Source organism: Phaethon lepturus, unplaced genomic scaffold, assembly GCF_000687285.1.
Source record: "Phaethon lepturus isolate BGI_N335 unplaced genomic scaffold, ASM68728v1 scaffold46426, whole genome shotgun sequence".
NCBI classification, from domain to species: Eukaryota; Metazoa; Chordata; class Aves; order Phaethontiformes; family Phaethontidae; genus Phaethon; species Phaethon lepturus.
The window spans coordinates 1,036-23,232 of NW_010544942.1; the positions used below are offsets into that span (position 1 = coordinate 1,036).

At 36.3% G+C, this 22,197-nt stretch overlaps 1 protein-coding gene across 1 annotated transcript; it reads right to left on the minus strand.

The window, feature by feature from the left end:
* Positions 1-420: 420 nt before the first annotated feature.
* LOC104622138 (translocation protein SEC63 homolog) lies at positions 421-20,783 on the minus strand (the record flags this gene model as incomplete). Its single annotated transcript, XM_010288815.1, has 10 exons — positions 421-528; positions 1,724-1,856; positions 4,528-4,622; positions 7,150-7,258; positions 9,780-9,830; positions 10,565-10,623; positions 13,209-13,270; positions 15,874-15,986; positions 19,715-19,829; positions 20,684-20,783. Coding segments are annotated over 10 exons (945 nt in total), but the record flags the coding sequence as incomplete, so codon positions are not given.
* Positions 20,784-22,197: the final 1,414 nt, after the last annotated feature.

Here is a 22,197-nt window from a genome sequence, read left to right on the forward strand (position 1 = left end):
GAGCAACATACAAAGAAATGATGAAAAAGAAATGATCAAAAAAAGTGACACTCATGACAGGAGGGGAAGAACTGTAAAAGTGCAACTTAAAAGATGGATGAAGACAAAGTTTAATTTGTCTTATACTAAGTGCTTTGCTACTGAAAACGGACCAGACCTTTAAGAAAAGATTTTCAATTACATTTAAGGCAAAACTTTTAATTGCAGAATTACAAGCTGAACACACATACTCAAGATTTCAGAGTAGAGCTTGACAGCAGCAGCATTTCAATCCTCAAAATTGAGAGCTCTCCAATTACAGTAAAAAGAGAAAAAGTGCATTTAGGCATTTCTAAATATCACAGATTAAGTTTCCCACAAAAACCAAAGACTTTCTGAAGCACTGCAATGAAGAATCATATTTACTAGTCTAAATTATACAGTTTCTTTTCTTACCTTCCCGGCTTCGAGCCATGATTATTAGTTGGCAGATCACATTAATCATTTCTTGAAGTAGTGCAGGACTCTTTTTCAGGATGAACTGCTGATCTGCAAGACATAACTGGCTGCAATTATGCTGCACTTCTATTAGGAAAAAAAGGAGACAGTTTGCATGAACTGGACATTTAATGGTGTGGTCTTCATTCCTATTCATTCTTGCATTATTGAAAATACTACTTTATTCTCATTGACACATCCATCTGTAGCATTCCCTAACAAAGAAGTAAAGAACAAGTGCTAAAAGGGAACACAAATTTTGTATACCAGACAGCTTCCACACCAAATGAAGAAGTACATATTAGACGCATCTAAGAAAAGAAACAGGATGGCACAGACAATTTACCAGTCTTATTAAAATAGCATGAATTCTGTAGGTAACCACCTAGGTTGAAAAAAAGGATTTTTAATTTTAAGTGAAAAAACAGTTTGGGGGAAAACATTATTTGTAAAGCACTAACTACTTTTGAATATAGATCTTTGAAGCTGTAAGTTGAAACAGTTAACTAAGCGGCAAGGAAGATGAGAGGTTTTTAGTGACTATTTAAAAGTGATCAATTTTCTTTTGAAAGAAACTGGAAAATTTGAACCAAAGCACCTTCACTCGACTGTTGTTTGTTTGGTTTAATCCACATTAAAATATAGAACATCTCAAGTTTGCTGGTCAGCTTAAGAAACCGTGAGCTTCATGGCTGAAACTTAAGAATTAACTTTAAAAACATTTCAGTTTGTATATTTACAAGTATGAAAAATTGCAAAACACAAACTGAAGCTCACATGTAGCTGATATTTAAGATTCTAATCTTGTCATCTTTGCTTCACATAGTGGGCCCAAAAACTCCAAAAATAACCGTGTGTGGAAGCGTTAGAGAAAGCAATATATAGAATGCAAAAATAGAGAACGCTTATCTTTGATTTCTTTACTCTGAAAAGCAGATCTACTTCACATGTTTAACTTTTAATTCTATTACAAAGAGAAAAAAAAAAACAAAGTCGTCATTATCACATTTGCAGCCAAAAAAAACGTTAAAAAGTAGGATATCAGTATTACAGGGCTGTCAAGAGAATGAGTAAAAGCTAAGTCAGTATTTTAAAGAGTCACTAAAGTTGAAAAACTAAGTACACTGCATAGAGATTATTGAGGATAGATCCATGCAACTCTTTAATGGAAAAGAATTATGACTACTGTAGCATGCAATGTGTTGCTCTGTTTCCAACAATATCTCATCAAGGGAGAAACCATTACCTTCTTCAAGAACCTCAGGAACTTTCATCCTGGCAAGATGAGTCAACAGCAGAACTCTGGCTTTCAGGCTGTAAGGGCAGGTGAGCGGAGGCTCATTCTTCTTTAAATTTATGCCACCAATTTCTCTGATTAGCTAAAATAAAATAGTTAAACACAAATAGCTATTTTGGTGCTAAAGAGAAACAAATACAGGAGGAGAACAGTTTACAAGAAGAAAGTTACATTCACAAAAGCAAGCCTTTAAGTAACTTTTCCCTGGAAAGTTCTGTAGAGACGAACATTAGCTATTTTTACTCAAAACCCATCTCCAAAAAATCAAAAACTGTCTTTAAACACCTTGTTTCAATGTGGGAGTGAGGAGGGAAGCAAAGATCTGCAGACAAAAAAAACTTGCCTTGAACACCATTGAATAAATTGGTATTGATAGATAAATATCTTAAAAATCTGATTTTATTGCCAAGGTTTACTGGATTCAACCATATTTCTCAAGTATTTATGTCAGACTCAATATGCACTAGCAACAGCATCACCTTGAGACCTTTCACCCATCTAAGACCCAACCAGTTTTCTCAGAAGTCAGCCTCAGGCATCACAGGAAGGAGGGTTATAAACCTAACTCCATAGTAGGCTGAAGATCAAGTATTTTAATTTATTTATAAACAGCACCAACTTGAAAAAAGTGTGGTGTTCTTTCATCAGGATGACCTCTCTTGATCCTAACTAGACCAAGATGCACAATTCAAACAGGTCTCTCGCCTGAATTTGTTGAAGATCCTGGAGAGAGAGGCTGCAAAGATGAGTAACAGAAGCTCATAGTTTATAAGAATCAATACATGGCCCAGAAGCCCCACTTTTTAGGTCAAGTCACCTGAGGAGAGACTGACGTTCCACAACCTCCAGCTACAAAGTGAAGTCAGGACATCAACAGCCAGGCTACACTGACCTTTGACCAGTCCTTCCCTACAGCTGAAAAAAAGACCTTCTGACGAGAAGTTCCTTAGAAGCACATCCTGGTATAACACCAGACGAAGAAGAGTAAAACTTTGATAAGAAAACTTTATCAGAAGTATCAATACTGAGTGTACGATAAAACAGTGAAATAAAAATGGGAACAATGATCATGGCCCTAAAAGCTGGATACACTAATGAAAATTAGCAGCAGTACTCTTCTGTATTGATGCTTCAGAGACTTGTACTGCCATACACTCAGGGGAAAAAAACCACAACACAGATGACACTGATTACTGGACCTTTAGAAATGGAACAAAATCCAACCGTATTAAATGCAAGATCATGCACTTGCATACTAAAAAGAACTGCAGCTCAAAGATGGAAGCTTGTTAGCTGGAAAACATCTATATAAGACAAGAGAAATCAAAAAAAACTTAGCAATCTCACACTAGTTGGGCTATTTGGTATTAAACCACCATAGAAACAGTTGTGGAAAACAGTATGCTGAAAGTTATTCCCTGCAGAAATACAGAAATCGTAGTGCCACCAACTAAGGCACTACTGCTTAGCAACAACTGCTAAGACTTAACATGGAATGCTTTGGACAATTCTGAGCAGATAAAATAAAAAATAATGTAAAATTTAGAAATCTATCAAGTGGGAACAGTACCCCATTCAGCATGTAGCAGGATGAGGGAAATGAAGAGCCTTTCGGGAAATATAGGATTAAAAGACAGCAGCTTGTCTAGTTTAGCAACATAAAGACACAAAGAGAACAAAGGGGTTATTGCTTCTGTCTAGCAAGGATCAGTTAGACCCAAGAATAATGATGACAAAAAACATGTCTATAAATTGATCACAAACAAGACCCCTAACCACTAGAACAGCACGTTCTGGAACAGCTTCTCTGTAGGATATGGTTACAGGAAGCTCGAGTGCCTTTTAAATAAAGGATGATTAAATATAAAGGGCTTGCACAATGCCAACACTTGCAACAGCATGGGAGAAGAACCGATGATCAAGGTGATGTTTTCCAGTCATGTGCTCCCACTGTTGAAAAAGCTCACCTAACCACAATTCCAGCTCCCCCTCTGATAAAGAATTTGGAAAAGAGACAATTAAGTAAAGAGGTATCTCAGTCTATTTTCTTTATGTTTATGACATGAAAGTATGTTTACGACTTGAAAATTCAACTACATGCATGTAAATTTGTGAAACTACTCCTCCTCACTTTGCAAAATCGAAACATTTTCATTGGAGTATTTTCTTAAAAACAAAGTTTTAGGAAGTCTTATTTATCAGAAACTAAAACACTGATAGCAATAATTATTTGCCACAGCATGCATTATGGCACCTCTGCTGGGAAGACTTAAGTGCAAATGAAAATAAGAGGCAACCAGAGGGGAACAGACATTCAGAAGAATCTTTCTAATATTTAAAGACATTATTAATTCAGACATCAAATAACAATTTTATTTCAGCATATTTAACCAGATCTGTGTTAATGATTTCAAAGAACTTTATCAAACGGTGATCACTCCCTTATACCAATACTCAAAATTTATAAGGACTGATACTCCCTATGTATTTATCCCTCCCCAAAAATCCAACCCAGCAGTCTATATATTAAACTGATTCCATTTAAGCTAAGCATTATCTCCAATTAATGTTAACTTTTCTTTAAAAAATTAAATCAAGTCTAGCTTCTAATTCCTACTTCTGAAGGGATACAGTTGCATCTCAACAAAATTAATGTGTTGAACTTGAATTGTCAGCTGTTCACCTAGAAGCAACATCTCCCTCTTCCCTTAAAAGGGTCAGTTATTTATAAAACAACTCTTGACATAACTAACCTGTGGTATCTGAATGTTGTCTGCTGGTCTGCTCGTAGCATCTTTATTGTACTGAGGGTCAAATTCGGATGCCCCTGTTAAAACCATGATAAGCCCTGCAAAGATAATTGGACACAAACAGAGAAAATGTCAGAAACATCCTATGCCACTCAATGATTTCTTCAGAACCCTCAGCCACAAAACTTATTCCCACTCTTCCCCCAACAACCATTGAATATCCCTGTTCGCTCCTTAGTGGATCAGTTCCTACTGCCGCAGGGCAAAGGAGGCAAGAACCAACGCCTGACACAAGACAAAAGGCAAAGCTCAAGGCTCCATTTTGCATGGCATCAAGTCCAGCATTTAACTCTAAATGTCTTCACAAAAACATAGTTAGGCTTCTTTAGGACTGGCAGATGTCACTGGACAGCTGTTTGACTACTTCTGCATGCTCACAGAACCATTCCTCTCAGCAATTCACACGCCTGCAGCACAATCACAATGTGTGTACTGGAGGGGAAGGCAAGAAGGATAAATTTAAACTCATTTTTCTCTTCAATCAGCATTGAAAATTCACCCCAAAAAAATCTTTTAATTATTAGAAAAGCAGCTCAATAAATACCCCTCCAAACAAATCCCATGAAGATGGTGGACTGCTCTTTTCCTAATGTGATTAGAAAAATCCGTACTACCTCAAAATATTCTGTTCTGTAATTAAGATGAAAAACCTACACAACGGGATATTTTAGCCTTCTTTCTGCTCATGAACGTAACAGACATCTCAGCCATAGATAATAAAAGAAAGCTCACCCCATCATTTGCTCCAGTTAAAGTAACTTTTTCAGCAAATTACTCAAGCTTCATTCTTAAATTTTGAGCAAGTTTACCAAGCAAGTCAAAGTTATTTTTGCCTAGTTGCAATGCTCAGTGAATTCCACCTACTAACAATTAGTTAAGTTCCCCGAGCATCAATTTTCATTTCCGTTCTCGATTATCTATTTACTTCCTGAGCAGAGCATATCAAAGCATTTCAGACAACTATAAATACTTTCCTATAAGATCAACAACTGTGGATCTTCAAGAAAGGAAGTTTAAAAAACTTTTTCATCCTGAAGCCTAATAAAGTATCTAAAACAAGGCAAGTCATGCAGATTTGTCTCACCATTTCCCTAGCCTGGTTTGATTACACTTGCCCAAGCTTAAGCCTTGAGTTTTGGCACTGGTACCTCACCACTGTGGAATTCACAACCAAGCAAAAGCCTTACCTTATCACTCTGTGGTTTGTCTAAGCCACCTCAGCCGCACCTCATTTTTCATTCAGATTACACACAGACCTCAGAGGAAAAAAAAATTACCTGCCTCTGCCTCCAGGATACCCTGAAAGTATTAAGTCCTTAAATAAGGCCACCTAAACCTACAGTTAACTTTTTAACCAATCTGTAGGAGACACAAGGCAAGCCTCAAAGCTATGGTTCTGAGCAAGTTTCAACATGAAATAATCTGCTGTTGACAAAAAGTTTGGAGAAAAAAGGCAGGCAGGTTTGCAATGATCTTCCTAAACTTCTAAACAAGTCTCACCTACTCTCCCATTCCTCCTTTCTCACCTAGCTGTTTAAGAGAAAGGGAAAAAGCATAAGAGTATTACAAGGTGGAGAGCATAACTGGTCTGAATTAATCCCACATACAAATCCATGTGTGCTGTGACTAGAAAGCTAACATATTTCCATACTCTTATCTCCTAGACCTCTGGTATTATACACGAAGCACTTTGGTAGGAAAAGGCTGTTATCAAGAGCTGATGATTCCAGCAATCTTCCAGTAAATCTAAAGCTGAACAATAGTGCAATTCAAAGGAGTAAGAGAATGTATTTATGAACAGGGGGTTCATAAAACAAGAGGGTTTTGGGGGCTTTTTTTATCCTGCTTTTCAATTGCTCTGAGCACGCAATCTAGTAAAATCCAATCTGGAACTAATTAGTACCATGCTAATTCTTCAGGCCCATGCCAGCCTCCAAACTGAAAGATCCAATTCTGCACCAACATAATGCATCTACAGATTTCCCCAGAAAAAGGTTTTTTTTATTCCTTTAAAAATGAGCAGACAAGAAAAACAAGTATATCAAAAATTATAAACAAGTAACATGAAATTGAGAGGGAGCAAAAATTTTAAACAGAAATTTAGCTATAACATAACAAGAATAGAAAACCAGAAATGCTATTTCATTCCTTGATGGTACAGTAGTTTTATGACAGCCCCTAGAAAATTCCCAACACCTATTTTTGTTACAAACACAGAAGAAACCACACAGATATAGGCTGCACTCCTAGTGGCCACATAGTAACTCAGGACTACAGGCAGGTCTGCATGTTTTTCTCAACATGCAATATCCTTTTTTCTTTCTTTTTTTAATGTATAGACAGACAGACATAAATATAGATCTCTGTAATTCCCTCTCCCGAATACTTAAGTATTCTTTCAGAGTACTCTTCACCTGCAACAAAATTACGTCTTTACAAACACTCTAAAAGAAACAGAAACATTATTTTAACCTAACAAAGGCTTATAAAGCAGAAGCATTTTAACATCAGCAGATGGATATTTCCAGATGAACACATTAACATTTTGAGATGCCTTTTACTTACGTTTCATGTCCATGTTCCGTGTTTTATAGACAAAATACGTATATATTTGAGTTGTCCGAATGAGAATCTGATCTCCACTATATCGTATTGATCGGTACCACCAGGAACCCTGAGACATTTAACAAGAACAAACTGACATCAGCTATGACGAAGTATCGAAACAGCTATGCTGGATCACTTCAAGTCTGTTCACAACCAGGTAACTGAGTGCAACTGATTTTACCTATCTTAAGGTCAACTGAATTTCAGAAAGGAGAGGGAAACAAAAAATATTTGCTCACACAAATTTTAAAAACACACCAATATATTCATCTGAATCTGATGCTGAAAGTTTTTAGATGATCTCTAGCCTATAGAATTCCCCTCAACACAGGCACACACACATATACACTGCTTGCTTTATTTTTGTTTTAGTGAATCCACTAAACATTAAACCCACTGGATTTACCACTTTCTATATACATGGTAACTCCTTACTGTGCAACACAGCATTAAAATCAAATTCCTTTTAGACAGACTAAGGGCAAAGCAAGAACCAATAAGAGATTTATTTCATTATAAGAAAGTATGCAAAAAATAATTTAAGTCACCTAATCAGAAATGCTTTTTAGATGGTGATCTGGAGGTGGCCCAGTGCCCTTGCTGCAGATTTTCAGAATTTAGACATATGCCTTCAGATTGACAGAAGAAGTTTTCCAAACCTTCAGAAACACTCCAATAATACCCTCAATTAGCATTACACCAGTGACTTCAAATTATGAAACTCACTGTATAGGATTGTACTCTATAATATATCTTAAGAAAAATTGTGTGCTGGGTTATGAACTGCGGTCTGTTCATTAAACTTCTCTTTGTAAGCAAAGCTCACTAACATGAAAAAACTAAATGCTTTTTTCTCAATCTATTGTAAACTTTATCACAAGTTAAAAGTAACAAGCATTAAAGTAGTAAGTGATGCTTTCTACTGCAAATTTAATAGGCAATAGTGTAAATTCCCCTGCTACAACAAGAACTCTGCAATTTACTTAAATAATTGGGAAATACTCTAGGACTGGCTCCCCACAAAGTTTGGGGTTTTTTAAAATATATTAGGTTTGATTATTCCATGAACAATGAACCCTGACACAAAATAATGCACAGCTTTTTTTAAAGCTTTTATGCAGAAAAGTTTAGACTATAATCCTGTAACTACCACATTGTTGTCTAAGCATAGGTACTGAAAGAAAAATATAACATAGCCAGGCCAAATCTACATGAAAGAGGCTGCCCTAACTGCTTTTGCAGATACACTTCATTTCTCTCACCTCATCTACAGAACTTTATTTAGGTCAGTGGAGGTCTAGGAAGAACTACATATCAGTATTTTCCTTTGTTGATATGGATTCAAAGGGTGGAACTAGCCTTCCTTTATTTTAGATGCCTATCTCAGATATATAATGACTACACTGTAGTTAACTTTGGCTTCTTTATTGATTCATAAAAGAGAAATAGGCCCATTAAAGGCATGAATCATCTTGTATGTCTACTTAGAATGAAATGATAAAATAACTTGCTCCATAAAAATGACTATTCCTCTTCACTGACTATAAAAGAAATTTACAGTGACAAGTCTGAATGCAGAAGTCCACATCTGGTATAGGGGCAAGGAAAGGCAGATTATTTTTTTCTTTGTAACAACAGAAAGGATGTTTACTTTCATTTGAGCCATGATAAGCCTGGTATAAATCACTAAAAGTACATGTATACAAAAATGCATCAACAGACACCAAATGAAACCTAAACAGAACGACAGAGAAAATACGTAGACATTGTACACTGGATTTTAGACTTCTTATTCAACAACTTGTTGAAATCTCCACATCTAATTTTCTATACTACATCTTCAATTATGCAGAAAGACTCTCAAAGAGAAGGGATAATGCCTGGCTGAGCCTCTGCACACAGAGATGCAAGCAGTTGCTAAGACCTCAGGACACTCAAAATCTTCTTCTCAAGAGCATGAAAGTTTCTGGGTGTCAATTTTCTGAGTCTTTCTTAATGCCATACCCTAAATGCACAATCACTTGATAAGGCACTTTGTTCACAAGCAGTACCGTAGGGCAAACCCAAGTCCTGAAATACCACTCACCTAGCAACTGATTCCTCACACACAGAAATCTCAAGGGCAGACATCTCATGGTGTACAGAAGATCAATAAAAATTGAAGTTATGAAAACAAAGGCAGCCAGGAGAAACCAAATCAACAACCTGTTCCACATGCAGTAATCATTCTAGTAGCACCAGCTACAGACATCTCATTCTTGGCTCTACAGTAACATCACTGAATATACTCTTGAGTTCATCACATCGTATTAATTTTCATGTGATGAATGACAGAAGGTACAAGACAAATTACACAACTCAGTCTAACTCTTGTGATATCTAGTATTTTCCAGGTCCTGCATTTTTCTGGAAACTCTACAGCAGCTACACTTTTTCCATAATAAAACACCCACGTTAAAAAAAAAAAACCAAAACTCACTTGCTCACTCTCTCCGTGAAAGGCAAGAATGAGCAACTCTATTTATGTCTAAGATAGCTTTGTTTACACTTGGTTACAGAGGGTAAAATATTAATTAGAAAATACTTACCACAACAACTGGAAGAATAACCATAAATGCTAATCCGTATACAAGCAAAACCTAGAGAAAAATATGAAACACACTGCATTAGATACTTCAGTTAATACCACTCTTGTTTAATCTTTATTCTAAAATACAGTAAAGTAGTATTACCACAAGCCTACTACAAATTAATGTAAGCTTATGCATGATACCTGTCATTATTTCTGAAAAATAACATACAAGTAATATAATCAGTTGGGTAGGATTTAAATAAGGAGTATCAGTTTAATGTAAGTAAACTTCTAAATCATCCCTGCATTGTCTCAGGTGGGTTTCTTTAACTATTAAAGAGTTGTCAGCTAAACTGTATGCAGCGAACAGAGATGATTACTGCATTAAAATATATCAAACAGGTAAGCCAAATACCTTGCAGCAACAAATGCAACAAACATTTAGACACTGTATGATTACAGCATCACTGGCAAACCAAATGGACTACAGAGATCCAGCAAACAGTTCTATATGTTTTTCCTTGCAACAGCAAACACGCTTTGTAGCACGGATGACCACAGTACAACCTCATTATCACTGCAATGAGATCCTTCCAAGTATATTAATACTTTGCTCTCAAAGGTTAGATTTAAGCTACTCTCACGCTTGTGACTCCTGAAATTTGCTTCAAAGACATGCATTTGGACCAAAATATTATTAACTACATGTTTTGACTAAAATGCATAGTATTAAGCACAAATATTTTAAGGTGAACACTTAAAAGTTCATGTTAAAATCTTGAGCTAAGTAAGTTGACTCACCAAAATTGAATTTTTCTGATCCACAATCCAAGCTGGCAAGGCTATACCAAAGCTTGTAGCTGTAGGATGAAAGAAAAGGAATTCAGTATAAAACATTAAGGAATTGTTTTAAAGTTGCATTAAGTCTAACAAACAAACCAACCAAACAAAACTACCAACCCACAAAAAATCCTTATTAATCACTTCAATAAGCAAAATTATAACAAATTTAGCAAAATCAAAAAACAAATTTGAAATACACTCCTATATGCAATAAAATAGCAAGACTTAAATGCAACATCTGAAATACCAAAGAGTTTAGCTTAACATATTGCAGTGAAATATACGCAAGATTTATTAATATACAAAAAACGAGAGAAAGATTTCACAGATGGAAGGATTTATGAGCTTTGCCTTGCAGAGTTTTCAGCAGTTTAAATACATATAATTCAGTAAATAAATGAACTGCAAGAAAACTGTTTGAGCAAATGAATTCTATGGAAAAAGTTTTATTAGTTTGTAACTTTAGGAAAGTGTTCTAAGACTATAAATTGTAAAAATAAAACCCTCTGCCAGTTCAAATTTCTGTGTGATTGGTAAGAACGAGAAAGGAACACTTTTCAACTCAAAAGGAGTTAGGCTGCATGAAATAGAAGACATGATTCTCTAACAGTAACATCTACAGCACGCAGATCTGAATACAGACTAGCATAAAACAGCTTGTCTTCGGACACTTTAGCTGTAGTAAATTGAACTTTGCAAAGGCTACCTATGCCAACACTGAAAGTACTAGGAAACAAAGAAAAAAGACTTTACAAATGTCTAAATGCTTAAAAAAAAACAAACCAAAAACGAGCTTTCCTCAGTACTAGCAGGTATCAATGAGGATTATTGATTTAAATAAGGACAGACTAGGATCCCCTATGTACTTAGATACTATTCTGTCTCCAACAGATTGTGACAGCCATCAGTTCAGACAACCAGTTGTTATGCACAAGCCTAACATGACTTCTATGCAGTTAAGCTGGTAACTACTATTATTTGTTGAGACTCAAATTAAACATCTGATCAACCTGACCACACCTCAAGCTTAGGAATTCAACAGAATAACACCCAGTGAATTTAGGACATTAAGTTTTAAGAATGCTTTTAAATTCTCAGCTTTTGGATGAGTTTTCTTTTGAAGTCACAGCTTCAGGTCCATTCAAGGGCACTGACATTCTACCTAATTTGAAATCCTATGCCTTGGCAACACTAAGCTAGTAGCTTGTGGATACAAAAAAACAGTTTAGCATCAGGAAAGCTATTTGTGCTTATACCAGACGAAAATTTATGGTACCACTTTGCTGATATTGTGACAGCATTTCTGAAGCAAGACTTTATTTGTATTTTGCATCAAGAGGGACCGAGTCCTCCTACTTGCGTGGCTAGGAAACCAAGAGAAGCTAGGAGCTGAAAGAAATTTGCTATGCTATAAAACACAGTGGTTAAAGAAACTGAACCACCACCTTAGTCCAGAAATGCCTTTGTCAGACTATGATTTAGTTGGCACAGTTGTTTTTTTGAGGGGAGAGGGAAGATTGTTTATTTGAAACATTGCTTCAGAGGCTTTTTTTCCCCTTTAAAATTTATTTCCTATGTTGGATGGATATAATTCAGAAGAAGAATTTCCCCGCACAGAGTTCCCTCACATCACCCTATAAGTTCACAATTAAGTTACAAATTCCATTTATTACTGGAGCTGGCCGTAACTCATTCCACATAGATGTGTAGTATAACTTAGTCCCGCAAACTGCATCAGTTTGGGCATCAACAAGCACAGATCTACGGAGGCCTGTCCTAACAGATGGCAGATTTCCTTTTTGCTTGTAATAAGTATCAGAAGCAGATAGAAATATACAATATTCTTTCTCACAACTAGTCCACTTAAACGTCACAAAGATGTTATGCAAGCAACTCAAGCAACTGCAAATAGGAGGGGGGGAATCTATTAGCTTTCAGTCTCAAATTGTTTCAGTTTGGATCATCTACTGTAAAACTTTAATGCACCATCATCAGAATTATTTCCATGTAGCTACCTGCCCAAGAACAATCTACCAGCATAGTGATAATCATCAGGACTCCTCACCATGAAGGTGACAGAGCTACACTCCAACAGTACTGCAAACAGTACTGCTTCCAGAAAACGGAAGGCAGGTGTACATACAGGATTTATTAAATACATACATATCCTCATGTACATCCCTTCGAAGTGTATTTATTGCATTATAGCTAGTTGTTAATTTTTCAATATACGTTTATAGTATCTGATCATAAGAACTAAGAAAAGTTTAAAATTGACAATTTTCTGATGAGTATTATTCTTTTTTGCTTATACCTCCTTTTAATATGGGCAAGTCTCTCTAGATACCTACTGACGCTGACTAATTAAAAAATACCCTTCTCTTTTTTTCCTAATAAGAAATCTGAGCAATGTGAAAGCAAACTCTGTCCTGCCTTGCCCTCCAACCACCACACCAGTGCCAGTTTCACAAGCAAAGAATTGATCAGATGCATTGCTTCAAATCACAGGAAAAAGTTATATACATTAAGATCAGAGTGCTTCTCAAATGATCAGATATTACACAGCTCAATGTACAGGATTTCTGTCATTCAGAATTGTTACCTTGTGGTCCATCTGGATTACCAAATTCTTCCCAATTTTTTCGTGATTCTTCATCAGTTAAACTAGTTTCAAGAAGAGATATGAAGTTAATACAGAAGAAATTTCTCTTTAAATCATTAACATACAGAAACTTTAAAATGTGGCATTTATACTATCCTTCAGAGATGGTTTGGCAAGCTAAACAGCTTCAGCTATTGTTTGTATGAAATCTGACATGAAACAATACTGCTGTATTCCTTCATGATACACAGGGGAATTCTTTTAGCACTCTGCCAGCAAAAGAAATCAGACACAGAAGGTGCACCCTTGTACAGGGGATGGAACAATCACACCTCCCTTTCATGAGAGTGACTCTGTACCCACCAACAAAGAACACTTTTCAATGCCAGGTTACTGTGCAACAAATTTTGAAAGACAGAGGTTGAAAACTTTATCTTTTTTTGGAAGGAAGATGAATATGCAAGATGAGTTGATACAGCAGAAGTTGTCCATATGGGCTTTTAATTCTCTTATTCTAGACTTTTAGCTTTTGATGGCATGTGTTTGGTTGTTTTTTTTCCCCTGGAACTCCCTAGTTTCATATTTAAGAGAGAAATAAATTAAGACACCACCTCCTAAATCTTACAGTTTCTATGCCTGTTCCATAATGACAGTTTCTTGGCAATAATATAGCACCTCAAACAGAATCCCTGTAGTAACAGGGGAGAATACTGCTTTAGGAAACAGAACATCACGCATTCACTGTATGCAAGATTTTGTCTCACAGGAGAAACTCAGCGAGTCAGACGTCTTCTGATCATTTCTAAATCTCACACTCGTTAACAAGCAGACTCACTGAATGGGTAACTTTTATATTCTTTCAAGGCAGCATGGCTGAGGAACTTCACTGTCATTTACTTCAAGATATGCCTCCACCACAGCCCTTACACTAGCATTTGAAATATCAAACTGTATCACCAAGCATTTGTGCGCCAGGTTGCAAAGCAAAAAAACAAGATGTTTCAGGAGTTCAGAAAGCAAGGCTACAATATCCTATTGAAGGGACTTTCATAGTGATGTAGATGTGTTTAAGCAGAAAGTAGGATACCAAAACTGCACAAGTGAGCATAGCGTTGGTTCTGCTTCTCAACTTACCCCAAACAGGACTCTCAGTCAGTAAGGTCAACCACATAGACAACTGACTTAAAAGCTGAAGCCACCAACTTGATAGGTTCTGACCCAATAAATCCCTACAATGGAAGAAGGCTCAGAGGGGATGGGCAAGGGCAATGTGATATGAAGGTCAGACTGACCACAGTGAGTTACCACAGCTACTGCAAAGAAGCTGGCTGACTCTTGTCTCAACACAAAGCAGACTGGAGGGTGGCCTTTGCTTTAGATAAACACCTATCAACAGTTGAGCGGATCAACTGGTGGTGTAAACATTTCTCCTCAAGTGCACTAAAAAAAGTATGAATGTCTCCTCGGATTTGCAAGACCAGGATGGGGAGAGTGCACACCTAGCTCAGTCCAATCGAGTATAAAAACTAGACAACTAACAAAAGGATTTTGAGGAGAACAACGGGCTTGAGCTGGTTTCAACCCACGCATGCCTTCCTGGCAGCTGGGGACACCCACCATCATGACAGTGACTTTATTAGAGAGACTGGTAATGGGAATCACATCAGTATTGTGATTGATCTGTGTATTGAAATTCCTGCATTTTGCTAAGTCTTAACTAACAAAAGATACTAAAAACACAATGTATCACTCCAGCAAATCAGAAATCAAGTGTAACATCAACGGTCTTCAGATAAGCAAATTTGATATTAAACACTACACGGTCCACACATGGAATATCTAAAAGAACCTGGTCAGAGAGCATTGGACTCTGACAGATGATCGTTAAGAGTACAAAAGAATACAAAGGTTTATTAACATTCCATGTATGAACAGCATTACAAAACCTCAACCCACATCTTGATTATGGAAAAATTCAATTAAAAAAGGATTTCCTTTATACTGAACTCTAATATTAGACATCATCGCTCAGATTAAGAAAAAAAAAAACATAAAACCAAAAAAAAAGCTATGAGCAGAGGTAAGGACAAAAAAATACTCTGGAGGAAAAGAGAATTTGAAGATTCAACTTTTAAGAACTACAGGTTATATGAAACAGTCACAGAGAGAAAACTGAGTGAGAAACAGAATGAAACATTTATTGCTAGATGGGAACCGAGTTAAAATACCGTCTCTTACTCTTTGGCTTTATGACCAGGTGAAATGAACAGTATATTTATTTTCTAAGCAACACTTCAGAATTGCTGTGACAGGGTTGGTTGGTTGGTTGGTTAAAAACTGCAACATCCATTTTGTTCTTTGTCATCTTTGAGATTTAATATGTAATCACACTGGAAACATTTTTCCTAGCTGACATGGCAGTTTAATACAAAGACCCAACACCTTACAGTATTCTGACAGTTGCTAAACAATTAAGTTATCCTTCTATCCTTCCTAACTTGTACAGAACAAGTATGAACCGACTTGAAACATGTTTGGACTTTTGTTACATATATGAACACATTTCCCCTGGCTGCTTAGGTCATCCCTGCTATTTATTACCTTAGAGGCTTCCCTCCCCATAATATCAAGTTCTCATATTTTGTAGGCAAAAAAAGAAACTTACGCTGCATAGGCCTTAGCAATCCTCATGAACATAACTTCATCTCCTCCTTTATCTGGATGGTATTTTAGCGATAGTGCACGGTATTGTTTCTTAATTTCCGATATACTTGCTCCCTTAAAAAGGAAAGTTCTGAGTTATGAATAAATACCTGAAATCAAATCCACTCTTCTATATCTATATTCTAAAGCACATTGTGCAATATTTGTCTGAACCATTCATTGAACTAAAGAATTATCTTCTGATATGATATAATCATATTCATGAAACTACAGATGCATTTCATGGAAGCACGATTATTTTTCAAAAAATATTTTAACCACCATAGTATTTTTAAAACAAGCTAGAAGTCATACTCTAACAAAAAGACAGTCAGATGGCTGGGTATTTTTTCTGGATTACTATGTTTATCCATTCATAGAAAAAAATATGTAAGGCCGCCTTCTCTGTTTGACAGATCTTATATTTTCCTAAACATATTCATGAATACGAGGAATTCTCACTTGCGATACACTTTTTAAGCAAAGAGTTCATAGATCAAGTATGATGGTTCACTTGCAGCTTGTAGGCAGAAATAAATCTGTCAGTCACCACGAACAGCGCATTGCCCTGCCACTTAAGAATGCCTTGACTAGAATCATCCTACCCATAAATTATTTCAAACTTCTGGAACAAAGGGAATACATTACCTATACCTAAGAAAGAGATCAATTTTTATTCTACTACAGCATGTTGTCAAATGCCACCAACACCAACATAACCCCTTGTGCATTCACTTTCAGGTCAGACTGTAAACTTCACTACTCAAGAAAACACATAAAACTTTATAGTATACTAGAAAAACTTTATCTGTGCTTACTATCTGCTAAATTTCACAGAACCATTACCATGGGACTTTTCAACATTTTGTGGTAGAGAGGCCTAGCATGCTGACCTTAACTGCATAACAAACACACAGGAAGTTATTTAAAAATTATGGTACTGTTTCAATAAATTTAAACCAGAAATTACCCTGAGGCTTCATTTGCTGTTACTTCCTCTCTCTTTATACAATGTATCCACCAGTTTCCAACACTATTTTTCAACAGCATGCCTGCTTCATTTAATGCACAGGATGAATTTACTCATATGAAGTCTAATATATTAGACTTCAAGTAAAAACAGCTATTTCAAGACTAAATGAAGAATGCCAGATGAGTAGCAGAAGCTGGAAAGTGGGGGAAGGAGGGGAAATCAGGTTGCTGGGGAAGAGATAGGTTTTCACAGCTCAGACGAATGCTGCTCATAAAAAAAGAAATCCCCATTTCTTCTCTCTCGGCCACAGCGGTTGCATATAATCCCTGATAAGCTGATGACAATTTTTTCATCTCTCATTAATGGATTACTACTCATTTTCAAATGTTAGGCTGCAGAGGTTAGCCCTGAGTTACAGAAATGCTTTGCTGCATGACACCAACTGTCCCAGGCTGCTCTCTGCTTGGAACACAGTTTCCCTGTATTAACTACTTAAAAAAAAATTAAGGCCCCAATTTTCTTACTTAAAGAATCCAAAATTATAACCAGTTTTGAGCTTCATCTTTCTGCCTTGGATCCCAGCTGTAAAATGGCAGTAAGGATACTTTGTCAATAAATCAGTAAGACTTATATATTAGTGAATTTAAGTGATGTGATCCAAAAAGAGCTATTCTATATTCAAAGTGCTGATATTATATATAAAATAAGGTGCATGTAGGTTATCTGAACTTTCTCCATGCTGTGGTTCTCCTCTGGAGAAAAAAGCCTCTTGTTACAAGCCGATATGCTAACATAAGATAAAAAAATATACAGTCTTAGCCATGGTGTGAATGCAAAGAAGCAAATGAATTATTGTGTACCAAATCTTTTTTTTTTTTTTTTTTAATTTGGGGGTTTTGTCTTGTGGGTTTTTTGTTGGAGTTTTTTTATTGGGGTGGGGGGGGGGTAACAGCAACAGCATTTCCATCATCTAACTCCACTTCAACACCTGTATGACTTCCACATCAGCAGGGCTGGCAACAACTCTGTGGGTTCTACCTGTATGGCAACAGAAGAAAGCTGTTGATCTTCATGTAGTCTGAACTAGAAGGTTTTCAAGGGGATTTAACAGACATCATCTGATAGCACAGAAATAAAACCAATCACGCTCTGGAATCTTCTGGTCTATTTTGAGCCCTACTTCAACTCATCTATCTTCACACCCATCTCTTCATCCCCCTTCTGACACCTCTGACTTTAATTCAGTTTGTCCTTACGACAATATGCTCCATCCCTCTATCAGTTCTTGGAGCATTCCCATATTGGTTTCTTTGCCTGGATAAGTCACATGCATCTTGAGCGCATGTACAAGTTTTCATTCACAAACATCAAGTTACAATTCACCACACATGTACTTGTTTCCCCTCAGGGTTGTTACTTGCAGAAATCTGCCAAAGATGACAAAAGAAAATCCTCTGATGACCTAACCCCTAGCCTGATTTGTTTAACCAAAGTTAACCCCGATATATGAACATTTAAACCACACAGCTCCAACAGATACCATTCAACAGTAACAATTTATCTTTTTCCTGTGCGTCAGTGAGAGAAGGCAAGTCAACAATCAGTCATTCACAGAGGAAATGAGCAGAGGCTGAATTAAAATAACTTGCCGCCGCACATGACGGGCAGGTCTTGTTCTACCCGTCTAGCGAGAAACAGGCTGGAGTCATCTATCTGCTGTAATGGCTTTCTTAGCACAGAGAGGCAGTACCAGTCATGCCTATCTTTATGATGACAAGCCACCTCGCCAACAGCAAGAGATGTATTTGTTAACGTTCATGTACTTATTAAGCTCTCCCACGCCAACAATACACATCAGGTTTAATCGAAATGGGTACGTCGAAAGTTCTTCCATATTCTCGTGTTGAGCTGTACCCACAGTGTACTTCCTTTGACTGGAGATGAAAACATACCTCAGACTTCAGAACTGAAAAGATTACACTTCTGTTACTCGGAAGAGGAGCTTCGTATCAGGAAATAATTACCAAAAGCGGAGAATTTGCCAGAGGTATTGCGGTTAAGATGAAGAAAAGACTTTGACAAGGCTAAATAAGAGTTTAAGAGATGTCCAGAAGGTCTATTTGTCTCCTGGGGATATACAACTTTTTATACCCATTTAGAATCAGAGCTTCAATATAAATAAAGCACTGCATCTGTTTTCTAGATAAACACTATGTCTTTTTTTTTGCCAGTTTAATAAACCAATTGGCTGGTATCATTATTTAGAGTTTGTTGTTCGTATTCACAGATGCAACTGAGATTCAAGGTAACCTTTACTACATCAAAATATGCATCACCAACACCCTTCAGTGAAACCTTTCATTTACAAGAGGAATATTGCCATACAATAACTGTCAATCAAATGAGCACACGTTCTTGTTTATACAGTCAATTCAGCAGCATCCCTAAAAATGGCTATTGAGGCTATTTTCACAGGGCATAAAAGGCAGAATGACTTCTTTTTTTTTTCCAGAACCAAGCAAGGAAAACAACACCACAGTAAGATCCAAAATACATTAAAAAATCTACTACATAAATCACTATATTAAGAAAGTCATTAGAATTTTGATGGTTAGACACATAAATTATAAATTAGCACAGATATAGGCAAAGAATATCTAACAACTGACTTAAGAAGCAGTAACTTTCAGATGTCAAAAAAGAACAAAACCACTAGATATATTCACTGAAGTTCACCACTTGTGTTTAAAAAGGAAGTCTTAAATTTCACATCTAGACATAGAATATACCATTATAGTCGTAGAGATTAGTGAAAGATGCTGTTACTCACAGGATCCAAATGTAAAACCTCATAGGGGTTGTATTCTTGATACTCTCGGTCCGTTTTGGAAACTTTGTATGCAAGAAACAAAAATAATGCCCAGCCAGCAAGGAGGACTATTTTCCTGTTTGGAAGAAAGAATTTTTTAAATGTACAAATACACTACCTCTACTATAACTCAAATAATACAAATAACATAAGAAGCCATTTGATAGCAGTCTTCAAGACATGATACTAAAATAGCAAGAAAAATTAAAGCAATTTTAAAGCAGGTACGAGTATTTCAGTTATAAAACCACCTTTGACACAGATAAGACAAGCCACTCTGACTTCTAATTAATTTCTTTTCTCTTTTTTTATTTTTATATTAAAGAGGCAACCCACTATCAACAAAGAGTCTTTCCATTCTTTAACTGTCTGTCCTCTGCAGGTAAACAATAGTATTTCCTATTTTTAAAGGATGACTTTAACCTGATTCTAGAAAAAGTCAATGTTAAAAACACAAAAAGCTGAAACATACACATAACAGACAGCAAAATATTTTGAGCGTGGGAGTAATAAAAAACTGAAGGATATAAAACCACCAACTTTTAACATACAAATTATTACTATGTCTGTGTTTACATATTAAATATTTAAATCAAAATACATCACTACCGCCACTAATTGCAGTGAGGAAGGATTATTTTTTGGAACAAAAATGCATTGTTTACTTATTTCTTAGTGCTGAGGTTCACTGGTTTCATTTAGTAGGTATTTTATGAAGGACAAACAGCATCCATCTTGATTTCAAGCCCTACTAGATAATAATGATTAACTATTAATTATTCAATTACAGCAAATGTCTCTTCTATGACATGAAAGCCATTATTATATAACTAATTCCAGCTGCTGTGATTACCAAAAAAATGTATTTTTATAAAAATAAAAATGTAGGAATTGCTTTAATGGAAAGTCATGCAAATGAAACATACTTACTTTACTGTAGGAATTATGTTTTGTTGTGGTTTTAACAGTCGTAAACGATACCACAAGCATCTTCCATATACATTTCTTATATTCTTTAATCGAATTTGCTCTATAAAAAGAGAAATATTGTGATTAACCAATCTGACAAAAAGCTGACAAAAAGCAGAACAAACTTGCTCACTTCATCCTGGAGTAGGCAGTACAAGGTCAGCTGAAGGATTAACAAAAGATCCAGCAATATTGGAGGAAAGTATGGGGTTTTTATCCATTTAAGTGACACCGCACATCCATAACCATAAGAAGTTGCTCAGATTATTCTCCACTACCTAAATGCAATCCATTCCATTTTCCATATGCCACATAGCAACCATCACTTGTGAGCCCAGCCTTTGCCCGGCTAATGGGCATCTGTCAACTTTGCTTCTGCCATTTCATACTCAAATCCAACAAGTGTCCCATTTCAGCATGTCAGCTACTGTGTGCAGAAAAAAAAAAAGAAAAAACCCATACATGCAAAACTGTTTGTATACAACTAAAAAGTTCAGTTAGAGCAAAAGCTACTTCCTCAATATAAAATATGATGCATTTTCCTCCTATTTGCAACATCTGCCTTTCATAAGTTGTTTTCATTTATGTTTTTCCTGTTGAAGGGGAAAAGGAAGAGTAAGATAATAGTTATTTGTGAGCCATGTAGCTCAGTAATATGTGCCCTTGGCAAGAGAGTATATGCATTAACAACAAACTAGCCAACAAATTGCCTCCCATGTCCTTTCAGGATAGGATGGGGCTGGAAGGAAATTGTATTTATACTGTCAACAACACCATTGGGTTACCATGACAAGGCATGGAAGCTCTCTCTGCTATAAGAGTTTCAGTTGTATTTCAAAGTTAATCAAGACCCAGTTAGTCTTGGTCAAAGAAATCTTTTATGCTAAGAAAAGTATGGTGGAAAGCAAATAGCTCATACAGAATTTCTGCAAGCACTGAAACTATAAACAGGAGTGAGGTCACTTAGTAACTTGTAAGTAACATGTCCATCCATAGACTATGCAGTCTGCCCTGCAACACTTCTGAAGTGAGGAGGTCCCTGTAATTACCTTACCCAGCAAGAGGGTAAAACACCACTTGGCCCTTTTCAGACTAAAAGAAAAAGAATGAAAATAATCTTCACCAGGTCTCAATACACTTAGATATTGCTGGTGAACATGAAGTAACTACATTTGCCATTTTGAAAGAAGTTTATGAATTGTCTAGATGCAGGAATTAGACTAACAACTTTGATCTAATGCACACATCAACTACATCCTAAAAAAGGTCTTAAATCTGAACTCAGCACTTTTAACAAGGTGATGCCCTCATCTTAACTAAAATAGCGGTTATGATACATGGAAACATCCTTCTCTGGCAAATTCCTAAAAGGCGATTGTGAAGGCAATGATGACCTCTGTTTAGTTATTCTGACGATACCGTGTGTGTGAAAGCGTGTAGACACGGCACACAGTAATCTACTCAAATTTGTAAGC